At 39.9% G+C, this 16,737-nt stretch overlaps 3 protein-coding genes across 3 annotated transcripts; 1 reads left to right on the top strand and 2 right to left on the bottom strand.

Annotated features, from left to right (window-relative positions):
* Positions 1–106: 106 nt before the first annotated feature.
* tatdn2 (TatD DNase domain containing 2) lies at positions 107–5,747 on the bottom strand. The gene is made up of 7 exons (XM_051414716.1): positions 5,506–5,747; positions 3,987–4,296; positions 3,428–3,838; positions 2,165–3,145; positions 1,931–2,058; positions 1,496–1,679; positions 107–667 (listed from the first exon to the last, which is right to left on the bottom strand). The coding sequence occupies exons 2-7, from the start codon at positions 4,284–4,286 to the stop codon at positions 527–529; spliced, it is 2,145 nt and encodes a 714-aa protein (XP_051270676.1). The 5' UTR covers positions 4,287–4,296; positions 5,506–5,747; the 3' UTR covers positions 107–526.
* A 3,365-nt stretch (positions 5,748–9,112) lies between these two features.
* vhl (von Hippel-Lindau tumor suppressor) lies at positions 9,113–12,752 on the bottom strand. Its single transcript, XM_051415711.1, has 3 exons — positions 12,291–12,752; positions 11,305–11,427; positions 9,113–10,070 (listed from the first exon to the last, which is right to left on the bottom strand). The coding sequence occupies exons 1-3, from the start codon at positions 12,475–12,477 to the stop codon at positions 9,877–9,879; spliced, it is 504 nt and encodes a 167-aa protein (XP_051271671.1). The 5' UTR covers positions 12,478–12,752; the 3' UTR covers positions 9,113–9,876.
* Positions 12,753–13,463: 711 nt separating this feature from the next.
* On the top strand, positions 13,464–16,032 carry LOC127372117 (vasopressin V2 receptor-like). The gene is made up of 3 exons (XM_051415521.1): positions 13,464–13,613; positions 13,891–14,769; positions 15,008–16,032. The coding sequence occupies exons 2-3, from the start codon at positions 13,926–13,928 to the stop codon at positions 15,214–15,216; spliced, it is 1,053 nt and encodes a 350-aa protein (XP_051271481.1). The 5' UTR covers positions 13,464–13,613; positions 13,891–13,925; the 3' UTR covers positions 15,217–16,032.
* The last annotated feature ends 705 nt before the right edge of the window (positions 16,033–16,737 follow it).

The following is a 16,737-nucleotide window of genomic DNA, read 5'->3' as shown; positions in this document are numbered from 1 at the left end:
ATAAGATTTACTCGTGGAAAACACCACGTTTGCATCGCTGTATTACAGACATACTTTACTCTCTTCCATTTTAGACTTATGTGGATTAATCAGTACAATAAAAAAGCAGGGTTAAAGGCTTTTAATATGTGTATCAAACCAAACAGACTACACAGCAACCGGACAACACAAACATCCAGACAAATTAGAACAAGGCAAGAGATGACAAATTATGGTAACACAGCAAAAACAACTTAAAAGCAAAACTGCTCAGGAATTAATTTCTATGATGAACAATTACCTCAAATATAATTAGATAAACAATGATATGCAGTGACTCTAGTAGACAAGAGACATTTTCATTTCAGTCACTGTTTTTAAGAGTCGTTCAGGTTGATTAAAATGAGACTCCATATTCCAACATTTCCACATGGAGGATTAATAAATCGAAAACAAAAAGCCACATAAAATATTTGTGTCACAAACCAGCTTCAAAAACATTGTGTTTGCTTGTTGCTTGCTAGTTTTTATCCATCACCTCTGAAGATCAAATGCCGTAGAGCTGAGTGGTGTTGTTTCGGATGGTGGTGAGGACTGTGGCCATGTCCTCCCCCTTCAGCAGGCTCAGCTCCTGCAGAGTGTGGATGCCCATTCCAGGATGCGAAAACCGGCAGACATCTTTCTTCACCTGTTACGAGTGAGACACACTTATCATATGTATGTATTCAAAATGTACTCCTGTTTGTGTAACAGTGTTGTAAAGAGTACAGTAATGTGGAGGTCACCTCAAAGAAAAAATATTTGACCAATGCAGATTTTTGAAAATCCCCACCAACAGTTTTAGACCTTAGTGGCCTGAAGCTTCTTAGTTAGCAGCACCTTAGGCAACATCAAAGATATAATTGTTTGGTAACATTCACAGATTTGAAATGAAATGAAATGAAAAATTAAATTAAATGACAAAATCAAATTGGTAGGAATTAGGGCTGCAACTAACAATTATTTTCATTATTCAAATAACATGTTTTGTCCCAACAACTGAAAAACTGGAACTAATCAATTATTGGCAGTTTCCTAGAAAAAATTACTTAACTGACTATAAAAATGGTTTGATAAATTATCTCAATCGACTAACTGATTAACTCTTTCCACTCTAATTTGTGCAATTTGTGATCAAATACTATGCAGTCCAAGGTGATTAACAGGAGTTGAATATATATACATACTTATCCAAGAGTATACTCCTTTGAATATTTTTGAGGAGACCCTCATCCCTCCATAAAATCAAACATGAGGGTCACTTTACTTGAAAACAAGTAAATAAATAATTAAAATTCTTGACTGAATGATGAACTTGAGGCAAAAGAGCAGTTGTGTAGTAAGTGTTGAGCTGACATAAATGATGATGCATAGTTTGTCATTTATTATTAAGGGCTGGGGGGAAAAAATCAACCTGGCAATCATTATTGACATTAGAGCAGTGTTTTGCTTTTCCTGGGTCTCAATTTAAACGTACCTGTCTGGGCAGGAAGTATGGTGCGTCTGTCTCCAACACAATGCGGTTAAGAGGGATCTGGCGGACAGCCTCTCGGGCCTCGACGGCCCTGAGGTAGGTAATCAGGGCTGTAAAGCCCACATACATGTTGGGGAACTCTGCCAGGAAGGGTTCGATCACTGGATAACTGTTTGTGAAACAGTGCCTGGAAACCACAAAAGTAATCGACGAAGAAAATTAAAAGATTAAATGTGTAACAGTTTACACTTTGAAATGTCCTTAAAGTTATAATCCTCAAGTTTGCAGTCCAAGTCCTAAAAAGTGGAAACTACTGCACAGAGATACATATATATAGAGATAAATATATTAGATGGCTATTACAGGAATACATTTTGGATTATAACATTTTTTAACTAGTTAGTAACCAACAATTAGATGATTTGCCTCCACACACACCTGTGAATTTTGTACTCCCTAGGGACACACTTCCTCATGATTGTCAGCAGGTCATCATCTGCATCCCTGCAGTGGATCACCAGAGGCTTCTGCATGGCCACAGCCAAACGCAACTGACGCTCAAACACCTTCATGGAAAGGCAGAGAAACAAAACACGGACCAGAACATTCATAATTATCTAGTTTAAGATAAACTGTTTAATTCAACTCTAACACTATCAAAGTAGAGCGTACCTGTTTTTGCTTGGAGGCGTTAGTGGAGTTTTTGTGGGAGTAGTCCAGGCCCATCTCACCAAAGGCCACAGCTTTTGGATGCCTCATGGCCATCAGTATGTTGCGTTCATCGACATTGGAGTAGTCTTTGGCAAAGTGGGGGTGGCACCCAAATGCCCCCCATACCATGTCTTCAGCCAGTAAACCTTCCCACAGGGCCTCCTTCACCATGATTGCGGGGTTGCAGAAGTTGGCGATGCAGCCTCTAAACTCTGGAGGAAAGCTGCTTTGGAACTGCCTTCGAAAGCTGCTGAACGTCCCACAGAAGTCAAGTTTTCCGTAGAGCATGTCTAGATGGCAGTGTGTGTCTATGAAACCAACCTGATTGTCCATGTAGGGGTAACTGCTGCATACACGTTCTGCCCCCATGGATAATCTTCTTTCATGAGTGCCACCATGAGTGAAGGAGTAGGGGGAGTAATGCATGAAAGAGCCAGTATCTGAGTGCCTGCGCGTGGTTGTGGAGTTGTAGCAAGGGTTCAATACTCCTCTATTTGAGTGTAGTGGCAGAGCAAAGGGATCCAATAAACGGGCCGTAATATTGGACGAGCAAACATTCTCAGCTCTGGGTGCCTCTGAAGGGCCCATGTTTGGTGAATGGCGCTGCTTGTATGAGACAAAAACGCTCCTTTGTGATGGTGAGAAAGGCATCGCCATGTCCCCGGCGGCTGCCTGCATGGCCGCACTGGTTTTATTAGTGGATAAGAAGGCGAGAGAGAAAGCTCTAGCATCCTGGGTGTTCACTGAAGGACTTTGCCACTGTCGGCTGCCTCTCTGAGGAGTTCCAAAATAAGACGAAGAATGTGGGATATACTCCAGAGCAGGGAGGGGAGAGCCAAAGTCTTCTGCAGCAAATAACTTGTCTTGGGAGGTTGCCTCTATAAACACAGAGTCCTGAGCAACAAACTTCTCAGGTGAATCTTTTCCTTTTATGACAACACTCTGAAAAACATGAATAATGAAGAAAATCCCTTTAGCTTTTAATCCTCAATGGCTTGATGATGATACTATGGTTCCAATATTTCAAGAACATACATTTTATGGCTTCTGTACAAATATTATGGTTGCTTTAAATGAAAAATATGAAAACAATGTGTTAGACGAACATAAATAAAATCACAGACAAGAAAATGAACACATTTTATTTAAATTATATATATATATATATATATATATATATATATATATATGCAAACACCAATTACTAGGCGTTAGCTGACTTACCCTTCTGTCTGTTTTTAGCTCTGAGTGGTCCCCTTGGGCTTCTGTGTCCTTAAATATCCGAATGGGGGACCACTGATCATCCTCGTCAGTGCTGGCGCCCTCGGATTTATTCTCAGGTTTGGTCGAGGAACAGCTGATACTCACGACCGTTCTGTCAAGTGACGCTGGGCTGGCCTCGTCTGTCTTCTCTGGTGAAGATACAAATGGCAAAGACAGGCTGTTGGTGCGAGTCGAGGGGGTATTCGCTGTGCTGTCGATGGCTGCAATCAATGCCCTCTTGTAGATGGCCTTTGATCCCTCCTCCGGTGTCCTCTCGTTCTTTTTCAAGACAAAAGAGTGAGACAGAGGAGGTGACGCTTGCTGGCTCTCGGTGGATTCCAGCTGCTTGGATGAGTTGTCCAAAGGTTTCTCCTAATAGTTACAGTGCAAAAGGACAAATAAATCAGTAAAATATTGCATGATAGCACATCTGAGACTCAGGTGTGATCAAGTTTAGATAAAAACACTCCTGATGTACAATTAAAATATAGGCAGAGAAAGATTTACATTAAAGATTTACCTGTGAAGTTAGGAAATTTGCATAATTTCTCTTGGAAAGCTTTCTCAGCTTAACTTTGCCTAAAGAGGGTGTGCTTTCACCAAGCACCACTGCCTTTCTTTTGGGAGTGTCCAGACTCAGTGATCCAAGACCATCAGGACCTGGAGAGTCACTGAGGGGCAAAGTGTTTGAATCTTCATTCGGCGACATATTCCAGCGAGTCGGTGTGCCCAAGCCAGCATTTCTCTCCTGCAGATGTGTGGGTGACGTGACTGCAGTTCGTCGCCACTTCATCGATACCTTCTTTCTGCTGCTGTCCATGTCTGAGATCCTAATCCAAAATACAGTTGGGTAAGGAATGAACAGATCTGTATGACCATCAAATACATCATGCGAGCAATAAGGTGAAAACATAAAAGCATCAGATATAGATATAGTTAGTATATGAAAACATAAACAGTGGCAACACTCTTTAAATATACAGCATTTGCTGAGGGAAAAGTAAATTCTCCCAGTAGGTTATGAACTCAGAGAACAAGCCCTTTTCACAGTCTAGATTTTCAACCAAGGGTGACAGTGAATATGAGGTCATGAAACCTAAACTGTGGACTTAATTACTGTTCACTATTGCTACTTCTGTATTTTCTAACATCAGCTAAAAACAAACCTTTTAAAACTGGTCTTTTAACTGACTTGGATCTCATTCATCTGGTATCTATGTATAATTGTATTACTGTCTCTCATGACCTCTGTTGAAGGACTTTGTTACTATGTTAAGAAAAGTGCTACTAAAATCAAGTTATTATCATTACTGTATTCATAGAGCTGTATCAGGCATCATTAGACAGAGGTGGTCTTTGTTTTAGGTGAAGTGACCCCAAGGCCGGGTTACCAACTGGGCAAAACAGGTTTCTGCCCCAAGGACCCTGTTAAGAAACTCTACTTGTCCTGACCCGACTTGAGCACCTGTAAACCGTGAGGACAGGTATTATTCCAATAACTATAGTGGACCACAGGAGCCAAAATAACAAATTGGGATCCATATAAATAATAAGCAGCAGGTTAATCCGGCCTACCTCAATTACAAAGTACTGCAGGAAAAACCCTGAATAATGTAGGTCAGTTAATTATTAAATCAATTAAATGCTCAAATGTATATTTTAATGACTCAAAACACATTTTTTTTAACAATATGATGCAGCTTTTTTTATGTGTCAATTTTAGATGATGAGATTTTTTTTTTTTTTTGCTGAAATTAAAAGTAAAAACCTAACTTTAGGTTGACTTTAAGCATTTGGACTACAATGGGTCGGGATAAAGCCACTGGTGACAGTTTCTCAATAAAAGAGGCCATTTAGCAAACATTAGCGCCTTCACTTTAGCGTTCAGTGTTAGCTCACATTACCTATTTCAAGAGGTCACTTTGAAAACAGCCTTGATAGCCGCTGTTATTTTTATTATGAATTTACACCGATAACTCACATAGTTTGTTAAAATGTACAGAACTGAGTTAACCAATGTGGAAGAGTTGGTAAGTTACCGTCTCAGGCTCGGCACAGTAGCAATGGTAACGTTACGTATCAAACTCAGTTGTCACTTTATCTGCGTTGGTTCAGTCAGGAAAGGTCTACTCGTTAGCTTAAAGGATTTGTCGCTCACAATGTGTCTGAACAAAAACAAAGTATGAACGCGGTTCATGTTTAATGTCGGACTGAATCTTAAAGTTTGTGTTTGAATCAACCGCTAGATGGTAGTAACGTCCCCTGTCCGACCGCGTGGTTTGAACGTTACCAAGCGACGAGATCGGGTTTACATATCGCGAGATCGGGTTGATTGAACTCAATCCAACGAGATTTGACTAATGAGCGCCAAACCCATTGACAGTATGTAGGTCAAACCCCGCGAGCACAGGTGGGCGACATTGCTGGGGTGATTGCGAAATGTAGTCATATAAAGTGCGTACAGGTAGGATGTAATCAATAGATTAGAAATAATAACTACAGGAAACGGTAAGCACAGCTCCTATTTTAAAACTTATTGTCTACCTTAAAAACGCTGTGAACTTATAAAAGGATGGATGCTGTGCGTCAGACATTCATTGTTCAATGTTCAGTGCTCAAAACAATAGAGTTACATATTCTACTGTAAGCACATTAGTTTATAGCAAATTACACACACACATTGAAAACAAAAATAAAGAGGGTGAATTAAAAGACTTCAAAAATAAAAGACAATTCAGATTTTTTCTTTTTATTAAAATGAAGGCAGGATAAAAACGATTAACATATTTAGAAGAAGAGAATATAAGATTATAAGACTACTTTTAAATGTGGTGAAAGGTGGGACACATTACTTGTATTTAATGGTGAACAGTGATTCTACACTAAGAAACGTACTCAGTACTTGTTTCACCTTAAAACCTTGGTCATAATTCTCTATGACAAAAACAATGCAAAGAACATTTCCTTTTTGCTCAGATAGTGTACCTAATAGCTCCCCTCGAAATGTTTGTTTTTTTTAATTCAGCATACTGTTGGTAGATACAGTATTTTACACATATCCTCAGCACATCATTGCAGTCACTACGATTTTTGATTCCAAAGTTTAATTCTTAAAATTAACAGCACTTCCAGTTGTGAAATGGTGTCTTTACAGATTCAGGGTGTGGACACACTCTAAAGGTCATAGAAGATTATACATTATATCCCCCAAATCATGTTTCTTTAAACAGATTTGGAGAGAGGGTTAAAAGAAATATCAGACAGTAACACTTTTTGTTAGACTTTTGGTAATCCCAGAGAGGTCTTGTAGGCACCAAAGCTGTATCCTTTACCTGTAAGGAAGAAATGAAGACGCATCAGTCTCCTGACCATTGTGAAAACCAAGCACAATGTAATGTGACATAATTCTACAATACAAAACACATAGTAAAAATGCTGCTTGTGATAGACATTTGAAGTAATTACATTAATTTAATGACATACAAAAGATACTGATTATCTGTTCAGATATACAGGTGCAGCAGATTTCCATCCTGATCCTTAATCCACATTTTATAATATTTTATAATAAACCAAACCTATTATTATTATTATTATTATTATAATTATTAAAATTGTATGAGTAAAGATTAGGTCTGTGATGGACAAATAATGATACAATCCAAATGTGTGACCTACTGATCACAACAATGCATCAAAGTTGTTGGAGAGATCACTGAGGCTTCTTTAAATATAAGCTTCATAACTGAGCAGCAGGATGAGCAATGAAAGAGATTAGAGAGTTATGGATCTCACTCCTCCCAACCACAGGCGCGTGTCAATGTCCCACCAAGCTGATACTTATTGTATAGGTGTTATTTTGCTGCACTCGGGGCATTAATCAGTACTTGCATGTTGAGCCCTTCCTTTCCACGAGCCAGTAGCAGAAGTCCCTCCTTGCACGGTCATTGAACACATTCCTGTACTGGGGCATGTTTTTAGGGGAGGTTTTTGGTGTGTTTTGATGTCTGCCTGAAGAAAAAAATACATATAATAGTGAAACAGAAGGCAAGCAAATAAATAGTAATTACTAACTTACTTACTACTGTTAATGTGGGACCTACTGGGTCCTCGCGCCATGAAGGGGGCCAGATCACTCACTTCAGTTTCATCCTGAGTCAGAGGAGGTAACAGGCTGGTGGTGGTACAGTTCAGACTAGCACCTTCATGTGACGCATACACCAGAGACCATGTAATAAAGCCAAATTAGAGACACATTTTCCTTTGTTACATAAGAGCAGTTTTGCTCTCTGTACTGTGTCTGTTAAATGGGGTCTTTTTTACAAACCTGTGTCCTTCAATAAAGCAGCTGGAACTGATGCGAGATAAACTGGGACCTGGGTGGTAAAAACACATCACAAGTATACAAAGTAGTTTATGTGTTTGTTACCAATCAGTCAAGAGTTAGTTAGTTTATGTGTTTAGTATAAGCGGGTTTGTCTAATTTAATCTCACCATTGTTTTCATTTTGCTCCAGTGGTCTGTCTGCAGATGTGGAAACATGACCGGGTGACTCCTTGACCAAAATGTCATGCTGGTGAAGAAAATCGAAGGATCATGAATATTAGTTCCCGTCTATATTCCTTCAGCCCAACAAAACCACTTCAGCACTGGATCCCAGCTGCAAAACAAATACTGTACATTTGTGTGAGACACAGGGAAAGCTCTTGACAGGGACAAAGTACTCACTGCTCTCGCCTGAAACGACTCGAGTCCCATGTTTTCTTCTTTTCCGCTGCCTGCATGTTCCAGATATTACTGCACCTGACTCACCTCGACTCGCACACACAGAGATGGGTTGTGTTACTTTGTTGCTTAGCAACGTATTTGGCAACACTACCCCTGCTGTGGTAAACCGGAGCTGGTTATAATTTCAGATCATGACAGTCACTTGGACTGGACATCCTTGTGTTTGTCTGTGAGCTTATACAGTTGGGTTTGAACAAGTGTTAATTACGTGAAGGTATTCAGCTTGTACAAGGTTTGATATATTACAGAGGAAACGTTGTCCACATTGGCTTAATTACAAGTAATGATGCTGCTTTAAAAATGTTAAATGCTGCTCTGTTATATGGTGTTAATTGATTAACTTTATTTCAGACACTTTAGTCCATATGAGAAAAATGTAAAAAGGAAGCTTAGCAAAGATAATAAAGATACTAATACTGTCATACAGTCAAACAATCTATATATGATCATTATCTGAGTGTTGGAATTGAATTAAATGCAACTTATTGGGTTTGACAGAATATTCCTAAATCATAAATCAGGAGTCCCATTCATCAAATAAACTTCTAAATATATAAACTGTGCAATTATAATTAATAGTCCCTTGTGTGTGGTGTGTGGATATTGTTGGGTGTTTACTGTTTTTGTACCTGAAGCAAGAGGTTTCATCATTAGACAAGATCAATAATAAAACTAATATTGCAGTTATCCATCACTACAATAGCTTCTCAGTGTGTAATTACCCCTGTGTGCTCTGGGAAAGGTCTCAATTTCATGTTGTATTGCTTTTGGTTTTGTGATCTCATGTTCATAATTGAATGGTTCAAAATCAATTGCTGTTTTTAGAGAAGATTAACTAAAATAACAGTACTATTCACCTTTCAGTAAGAAATATATCTTTTATTTATTTTTTTACACAAATAAACATTGAAAGTCTTTGAGATAAAGTCGCAATGTATGAATTGAAAAAAAAGAGAAAAAGAATTACAAAGTAGGCAAAGACAAAAAGCATATGCTCCTCAGTCACAGTGTTTCGTAGACTCAACTTTAAAACTGTCAAGGCGGTTAAATATTAAGTTTTCACTATTGGAAATCACCTGCAAGACAAAGTCTTAGAGGCGATTCTGCCCATTTATGGCGGTAGGTATATTCTGAAAACATTTACCAGAATAGGGCAACTCAATCAAGATTTAAAGTGCCAAAGCAAAAGCTTGCTGATGATTGCTGAACAATACAGTCTTGGTTAAACCGCTTAACAACAACAACAACAACAACAGTAAACAAAGTAAAATGTTTTTTGAGAGATGTGCAGTATACTGGATTAGTAAAGATAACCTTATCTAAGGTGTTCCCATGAGAATATAAACAATATACAGACCTCTCACTGTGATCATTCTCATCATATTAAAGAAATCGCCTCTGTTTTCTGTTGAAGAAGACATTTGCCAGTGATGGAGAAAAACAGGCAGCAGGTCAAACGGAGTCTCGTTTGCAGGAAATGTAAGAAACTAAGGCTTTGCAACACTTGCTCACTCACCCGATCACTAACTCCCAACAGTGCTTAACTTATGTTGTCAATTCTTTGCTTTTCTAATAGTGTGGAATATAATATTGCTGTCCATACGTGACCGTTATCCATCCAGTTATTCCTCCTGGCCTTGGATCCTCTCCAGAAGATGCTGCTCCACTCGCTGGTTCATGCGGAGGAGATCTTTCAACACACTGGGCGGATCTTCCAGCTCCTCGTGGAGACACCGCGCTATTTCCAACCTCCTGTAGTTTTCTGGTCGTACCAGACGCCGGATAACCTGAAGAGCACGATCCTTGAGGCTGTAAACTGTAAAAACCAAAGTGTTTGTCAAATGTAGAGAAAATGTTAAACCGAGACCACTTTCCTTATATAGTCTTTTACTTCAACAAATTACAACAACAAACTAGTTGATACTAGTGTAAAGATGAAAAATGGAAAAAAAAAACAGCTGGTTGCAATGAACTCTGGATGAAATCAAATTTCACATTTTCATGCGGATGGAAGGTTTCCAACTAAAATTAAGAATTTTGTTTGGTTTCAATCACTACAATGCACGTCGACTGTATAACACAAGGCAAACAGTCTCATTTATCATCCACACTGCTCTGTGTGTAGCCAGTAACTGCTCGCACTGCCACGTAACTTGCAGTGATTTTTACGTGCACATTACGGGCTCAATCTAGGGATGCACAGATTATGACATTCTAGGCCGATAACCAATATTTAAAATAACAATTTTGCCGAAAGACAACACCAATGTTTTTTTCTTTTTTTTTTATCCGCCTGTTTGTTTCAGGCAAAAGATAAACATCTCTGACTTGTTCAGTCTCATCCGAGATGTGAGACACAGAGCTGAACAGCCAGTCTGTGCTGGAAAATGGAGCACAAGTATCTGTGTACAATCTGTGCCAGTACTGGAAGATGGAGATGATTATTTCTCAAATGTCCAACTTGAAAATAACCAACACATTAACTAACCCAATGACAGCATCAATTTGAGTAAAGCACACATCTATAGTTGTAGAACTTAATTTTTAGATTGTTTCACTGTTTGCATTTACAAACATGTCTGATGTAAAAAAAACAATACATTTAACTAAATCAGGAATTATTAATAACAATGTTCCTGATTTAAAACACATGTCAATCAATATTATCTGGTTTGTGACAAGCAAAACAAGCCAAACCCCTTCCACCAGTCACAATAAAAGATTTTAACTCTACCAAATAAAGCTGAAACTACCATCAGGCCCAGATAACCCTATAGAAAAGTGAGAAACTATAGTAGTAATATTTTTTTAATTTGTCTCTTGAAATCATTAGACTGGAAATTGTTTACAGTGCCGTAATCAACAACAGTTTGACAGCCTTTCAAAATACACAACAAACACGATTTATTCGGAGTTTACTATTAAGACACAGTCAACTGTGAAATAGACTTACTACACAGTGCATCATAAATGTACATTTAGTGTTTGTAGTTGCCTGTGAGTAGTAATCAATTACATATTAATATTTCGAGTCATTTGACCGATCTTACCTGGTAAAGTGATAGTAGCAATTGTAGCATTCCCACCCTCTGCTGGTTTGGGAAGAAACAGTTCTTTGCTGTTCACCTTCAGTAGCTCATCACTCTCTACATCTCTGAACATCCATGGGTGACCTTGAAAAAAAAAAACATACACAGAGAGCGTGTATTACACAGCCCACATTGCACTTTAACCGCAAATCAAAGCATCAAGACTTGAACTAAATGTCTTCATGTCCCAACTTTTTGGTGACACTAATTGATGACCAACTCTGTGGCTCATAATTTCTCAGAGCTCATAATAGGTTGTGTCTGATTGATTCATTTGAATGTCTTATTTGTTCGGCTGTGTGAGGATCTGAAGATGTGGCTGCTGGTCACACGTCCTGGGATGGACGTCTGACCAGCAGCTTCTCGTCTCCCATGTTCATGTTAGTGATATATTTTACCCACAAAGAAACACAAGTAGTATAACATTATAGAAATAACCCAACAATCACTTTGTTAGCACAGAGACTGATCCTCCTCCACTGGGAGTCTCCTATCCACCAACCTGGACTGGAGAAGTGATGCAACATCTCAAACTTGAGAAACTGAGACTCACATTATGTGGCTCCACTGATCACTTTGAAAGAAGTTGGAAACGTAAAGCTTTAGCCCCCTCCTGAATGTAACTCTAAATACAGGGATTCACATTTAAGTTCTTATCTTGTATCTATCTCTGCCTTTGTACCCCATCACAATGAGATAAGCCCAGGGCCTTTACTTTGTGCAACTCCCTGTTTGTCAACATGTTTGTGTATGTTTTTCTTTTCATTGTTGTTGTATTGTTGTGTGACTGATGAACACAGTTAAAATGTGGGCTGTTGTTTTTAACAAATACCAACAGCACTGGGACATGCAGTTGTCTCTGGGTGACCTCCCGTCAGGGGAAAAGTAACATTAGCAACACTTTACGCAGAATAAGTTTGTGATATTGGAAAAGCTCCCTCACTCACCGATGAAGGTGTTCATTAGTTGTCTCGCCCCTGGCTGTAAGTCGCGGTACGCCCGAGGCTCCCCGCGGAAATCGATCCATAGTGGTCGTACGACCCAGGGACTGTTGTTACAAAACACCGCCCTGACGGGTACTCGGCTGTTCAGGGAGCGAACCAGAGGAAGAGCCTGTTCTCCCTCCTGAGGCATCTGTACTGCTTCCTATTTAACGCTGATTTACTGGCACAGAGAGATTAGCTGTTTAGCTAACAGCTAGCTGTCAACATAGCCGTGTATGTTGGCACGCGGAGATTGTTGGATCAATAAGTGTATCACTTAATCTGTCCACTAAGATTACATCGTTTTGTTTCGTTTCTTAAATGAAACTATTTCACTTGTAAACTTCGAGAGATCCGTCTGTCGCTTCTCAGTCTCAACTAGTTTGTTTACTTTCACGCTTCCGGTTTAAAGTCTTGGGACGTCGGAGTGTCCTGAGCTGTGATTGGTCGAGAGCCGTGATTACGTCACGGTTTCGCAGACGATTCTGTTGCACAGAAAAACTCTGATAAATAACAACAAATACACAAATACACAAATATAGGAGAGGTTTTAACAGTTGATTACATTTACTGAAGTATTAGTACTATTTGAGCTCATTTATTGTTGGCTACTTTATACTTTTACTCCATTAGGCCATATTTCAGAGGTATGCTGTACTTTTCCTCCTGTAGACTGACAGTAAAGTTATTCATTCGCATAATAACATTATACATATAAAACATATGATCTGCTCATAGAATATGATTAAACTGCCCATCCATCTCAACCAGCTACAGCGTTACAATTACACGTTTATGCATCAGTAATATTAATACAATATGTTAATAAAATGTGTAATAATAAAACAGAAACCTTCTACTGCATTTACTTGAGTAAAATTTTGAATGTAGTGCTTTTAATTAAGTATATTTATACTGCGGTACGTGTTATTATTTTACTTAAGTAAATGATCTGAATACTTTACTACATACTACATTAAGCAAATCATGCTTTAAGTGCTCATAAGTCTATGATAAAAGTCTGAACTGAAAACCAATCGCCTCAACATTCGTTTATTAGCTGTTCTGGAGCTTTCAATCATATCACATCTGTTTTCCAGCACTAAATGAATCTTAGCTCCACCCTGTTTCATCCTCTCATAAAACACAGGGGCCCCAATTGTAGAGACCTTCTCCACCAAGAGCACCCATCTCTCTCTCTCTCTCTCTCTCTCTCTCTCTCGCTTTCTCTCTCTCTAATCCCAACCTGATCTCGGCCACGGAAGTAGAGCTCCAATTCACCTTAAGGTAGGTGGGAATGTTTGCTGTGTAATACCTTACTGACATAATTGTTTAAATATATGTAGCCTTATATTATAGGCCCTTGTAGCAAACATAACCTTTCTTCAGTGGTAAAATCCTCAATTATATAACAGACTCCGTTCTGACCAGGCAGAGCCAGTGGGACCTGTATAATAAGTTTCCACACTAATCTTTGTTTTGGAAAATGTACAATCCAATCCAACCAATATTATATGATTCAATAACCTATAACTGGACTTTCCGCCCTTTTATTCCCCTGCAGCTCGTTCTTCTGTCAGATTAACGACCACAAACACAATGCGTCCCCTGAACGACACCGACTTCGTGGATGAGGAGGACGTGGCGAGGGATGAGATTCTGGCCAAGGTGGAGATCGCGCTGCTCAGTATCATCTTCGTCAGCGCGGCCATCCTCAACACCGCCCTGCTGCTCGTCCTCTGGAGAGAGCGCAAACAGATGTCCAGGATGCGCGTCTTCGTCTTCCACCTGTGCCTGGCGGATCTGGTGGTCGCTTTCTTCCAGGTGTGTCCGCAGCTCATGTGGGACATCACGGACAGATTCGTTGGACCAGACCTGGTGTGCCGCCTGGTGAAGTACCTGCAAGTTCTCGGCATGTTTTCATCGACTTACATGATCGTGGTGATGACTGTTGACAGATACCAAGCAGTCTGCAACCCGATGGTGAAGTTCCAGCGGACGCGCACGAGACTGAACATCCCTGTGTGCATCGCGTGGGGGGTTTCTCTGCTGGGCAGCTTGCCACAGGTTTTTATTTTCTCACAGGTCGAGGTCGCACCCGGCGTGTTTGACTGCTGGGCTAACTTTATCCAGCCGTGGGGGCTGCAGACTTATATAACCTGGACCACGCTGGTCATTTTTGTTTTACCTGTTATTACAGTTGTTGTTTGTCAAGTGCGCATCTGCCGAGCCATCCAGATCAACCTGTACCAAAAGATCCATCAGCAGGGCAGCGTGGGACTCCCTTTTCCATCCAGAGCCAGCGGTGTGGCCGGCATGTCCAAGGCCAGGGTGAAGACGCTGAAGATGACAGTGGTCATCGTGCTGGCTTATATTGTCTGCTGGACTCCCTTCTTCACTGTCCAGCTCTGGTCCGCCTGGGACGAACATGCGCCAAAAGAAAGTAAGTTATTGTGTAAGTGTTTCTGACTGGTTCTCAGTTTGATGTGTTTTTTTTATTTTTTTTATTTTACTGTTTATTCTATTTGGGATTTATTTCTAAATACATGATTAGTCATTGGAGTCTCGGCTCGCTATCTGAGAAGTGCGTTTTTACGCACGAAACCAAGAAGATATTAATATGTGAGAAGGATACTGCTTTGCAAACACGTGACTCATTTGTACTTCTCCTGTCATTCCAGCTGCGACTTTCACCATCCTGATGTTGTTGGCTAGTCTGAACAGCTGCGCCAATCCCTGCATTTACCTTCTGTTCAGCGGTCAGTTTCCAAAGAGGCTGGTGACGCTCCTGTGCCAGCGGCAGTCCGACGGAAAGGACTCAATGCATGAAGAGGCGACGCTGGTCAGCACGTTGTACATGAGCTTCAAAAATGTATCTGAGTCCAAATGAAGACGACACGTTATAATCTGGAAACGGGAACAGTCTGATAGGGGAAAGCGTGCGAGGTCGGTGCGCCTCGTGAAGCTACCTCTGAGCTCGCTCTGCGTTTGAACGATTGTTTCCTCTGAACGGGAGATATGGAGACCGGATAGACCGTATCTGTCTGGGTCCCTGACAAATGAAAACTTGGGGTTTCATTCATTCAAACATTCACCAAAAGTGGTCGTGAGTGAGAATTGCGCTCCAGATGTTGTTGGGTGTGGACTGTTGGGTCGATGCTGTTTTGGAAAGGATCAGTAAAGACTCTGTGAGCAGCTGGTGTCATCACAATGTTAATATGACTGTGATAGTTCTGATATACAAATATTCCTCACATTTAGCGAATAGAAGCTGTATTTGGACTTCGGGAGCACTTTTGCCTTTACAGACAGATTCAGTGTTTGGATTTCAGATAAAGCTGTTCAGGATAAAGAGGAACCTCTTCTGTTGTTATTTTGTGCCTCAAAATTATTTTTGTGGGATTTTGAGCAAATTGCCAGTAGTTATACTTTGAAATTAGCACAGTCCTTTGAGTTGAGCTCAGAGACCTTGAGGTAATAAGATTTACTATATTATTGTGCAATGAGAAAGCTATTACAAAGAGTGTTTTAAGGAATATAACAGAGAAGAAATATGAAATGCAACATGTGGCTGCCTCCAAACAAGCTGTTGTAACATAACTGCATTTAATGATGATGTGAAATACAGTTGTCACAACTATAAATGTTCTCTGAGGTGAATAACTGAGTAACTGTATTTGTGAAATCTTGTTGAAAACAAGTGTGGAATAAAGTCATATTCTCACAACTGCTTTGTCCTTTTACTTGTGTGTAATATTATACACAATAACGATATAAGAGCATAATTATGATCATAATATTCAAACGTTTGCAATGAGCCACCTGAGGTTAATTTGTTTCACTTAAACAATGATCCCCGTGTCTATATTGTGAAGGTATTTCTCCATTTATATTACAGTTGACAATATGCAACGTAAAGATATTAGGCAGATTTAAACCCGGTGGATGTCATACCTGGTATGTGTATGATCTGCTGGTCAACAGAGGGACTCAGGATGAAAGATTTTCACACTGAAGGAGCAGCCGCATACCAAAGGGTGACAAAACCTGAAAAATATTACACATACACACAGGACACATACAAGGAATGTGCCTCATTCATTTTCAACTACACCCAGGTAAGTACAAGTCAGGATAAAAAGGGTTTTATTAAGGTAAAGTGGTTCCAGATTAGGACTTTGGGTCAAACCGGGGTCATAATTGTCTTTCAGCCAGTATTTTGAACAATTAAACAGATCATTAGACCAGACTGGCAGCAGGTCGTTACTGTCTGTTGCCTGTGAGATATTGGGAATATGTGCAACAGTGGAAGCTATGAAAAGGTTATTGTCAGTGTCACTACGGGAGCTACAGTTTCCTCTGAGAATGTTAATATAGCTCAATAAGAGCTTTGACTCCCAGCATTCGTGTA

Source organism: Dicentrarchus labrax, unplaced genomic scaffold, assembly GCF_905237075.1.
Source record: "Dicentrarchus labrax unplaced genomic scaffold, dlabrax2021, whole genome shotgun sequence".
NCBI lineage: Eukaryota > Metazoa > Chordata > Actinopteri > Moronidae > Dicentrarchus > Dicentrarchus labrax.
This window is presented reverse-complemented; position numbering and strand designations above follow the sequence as displayed.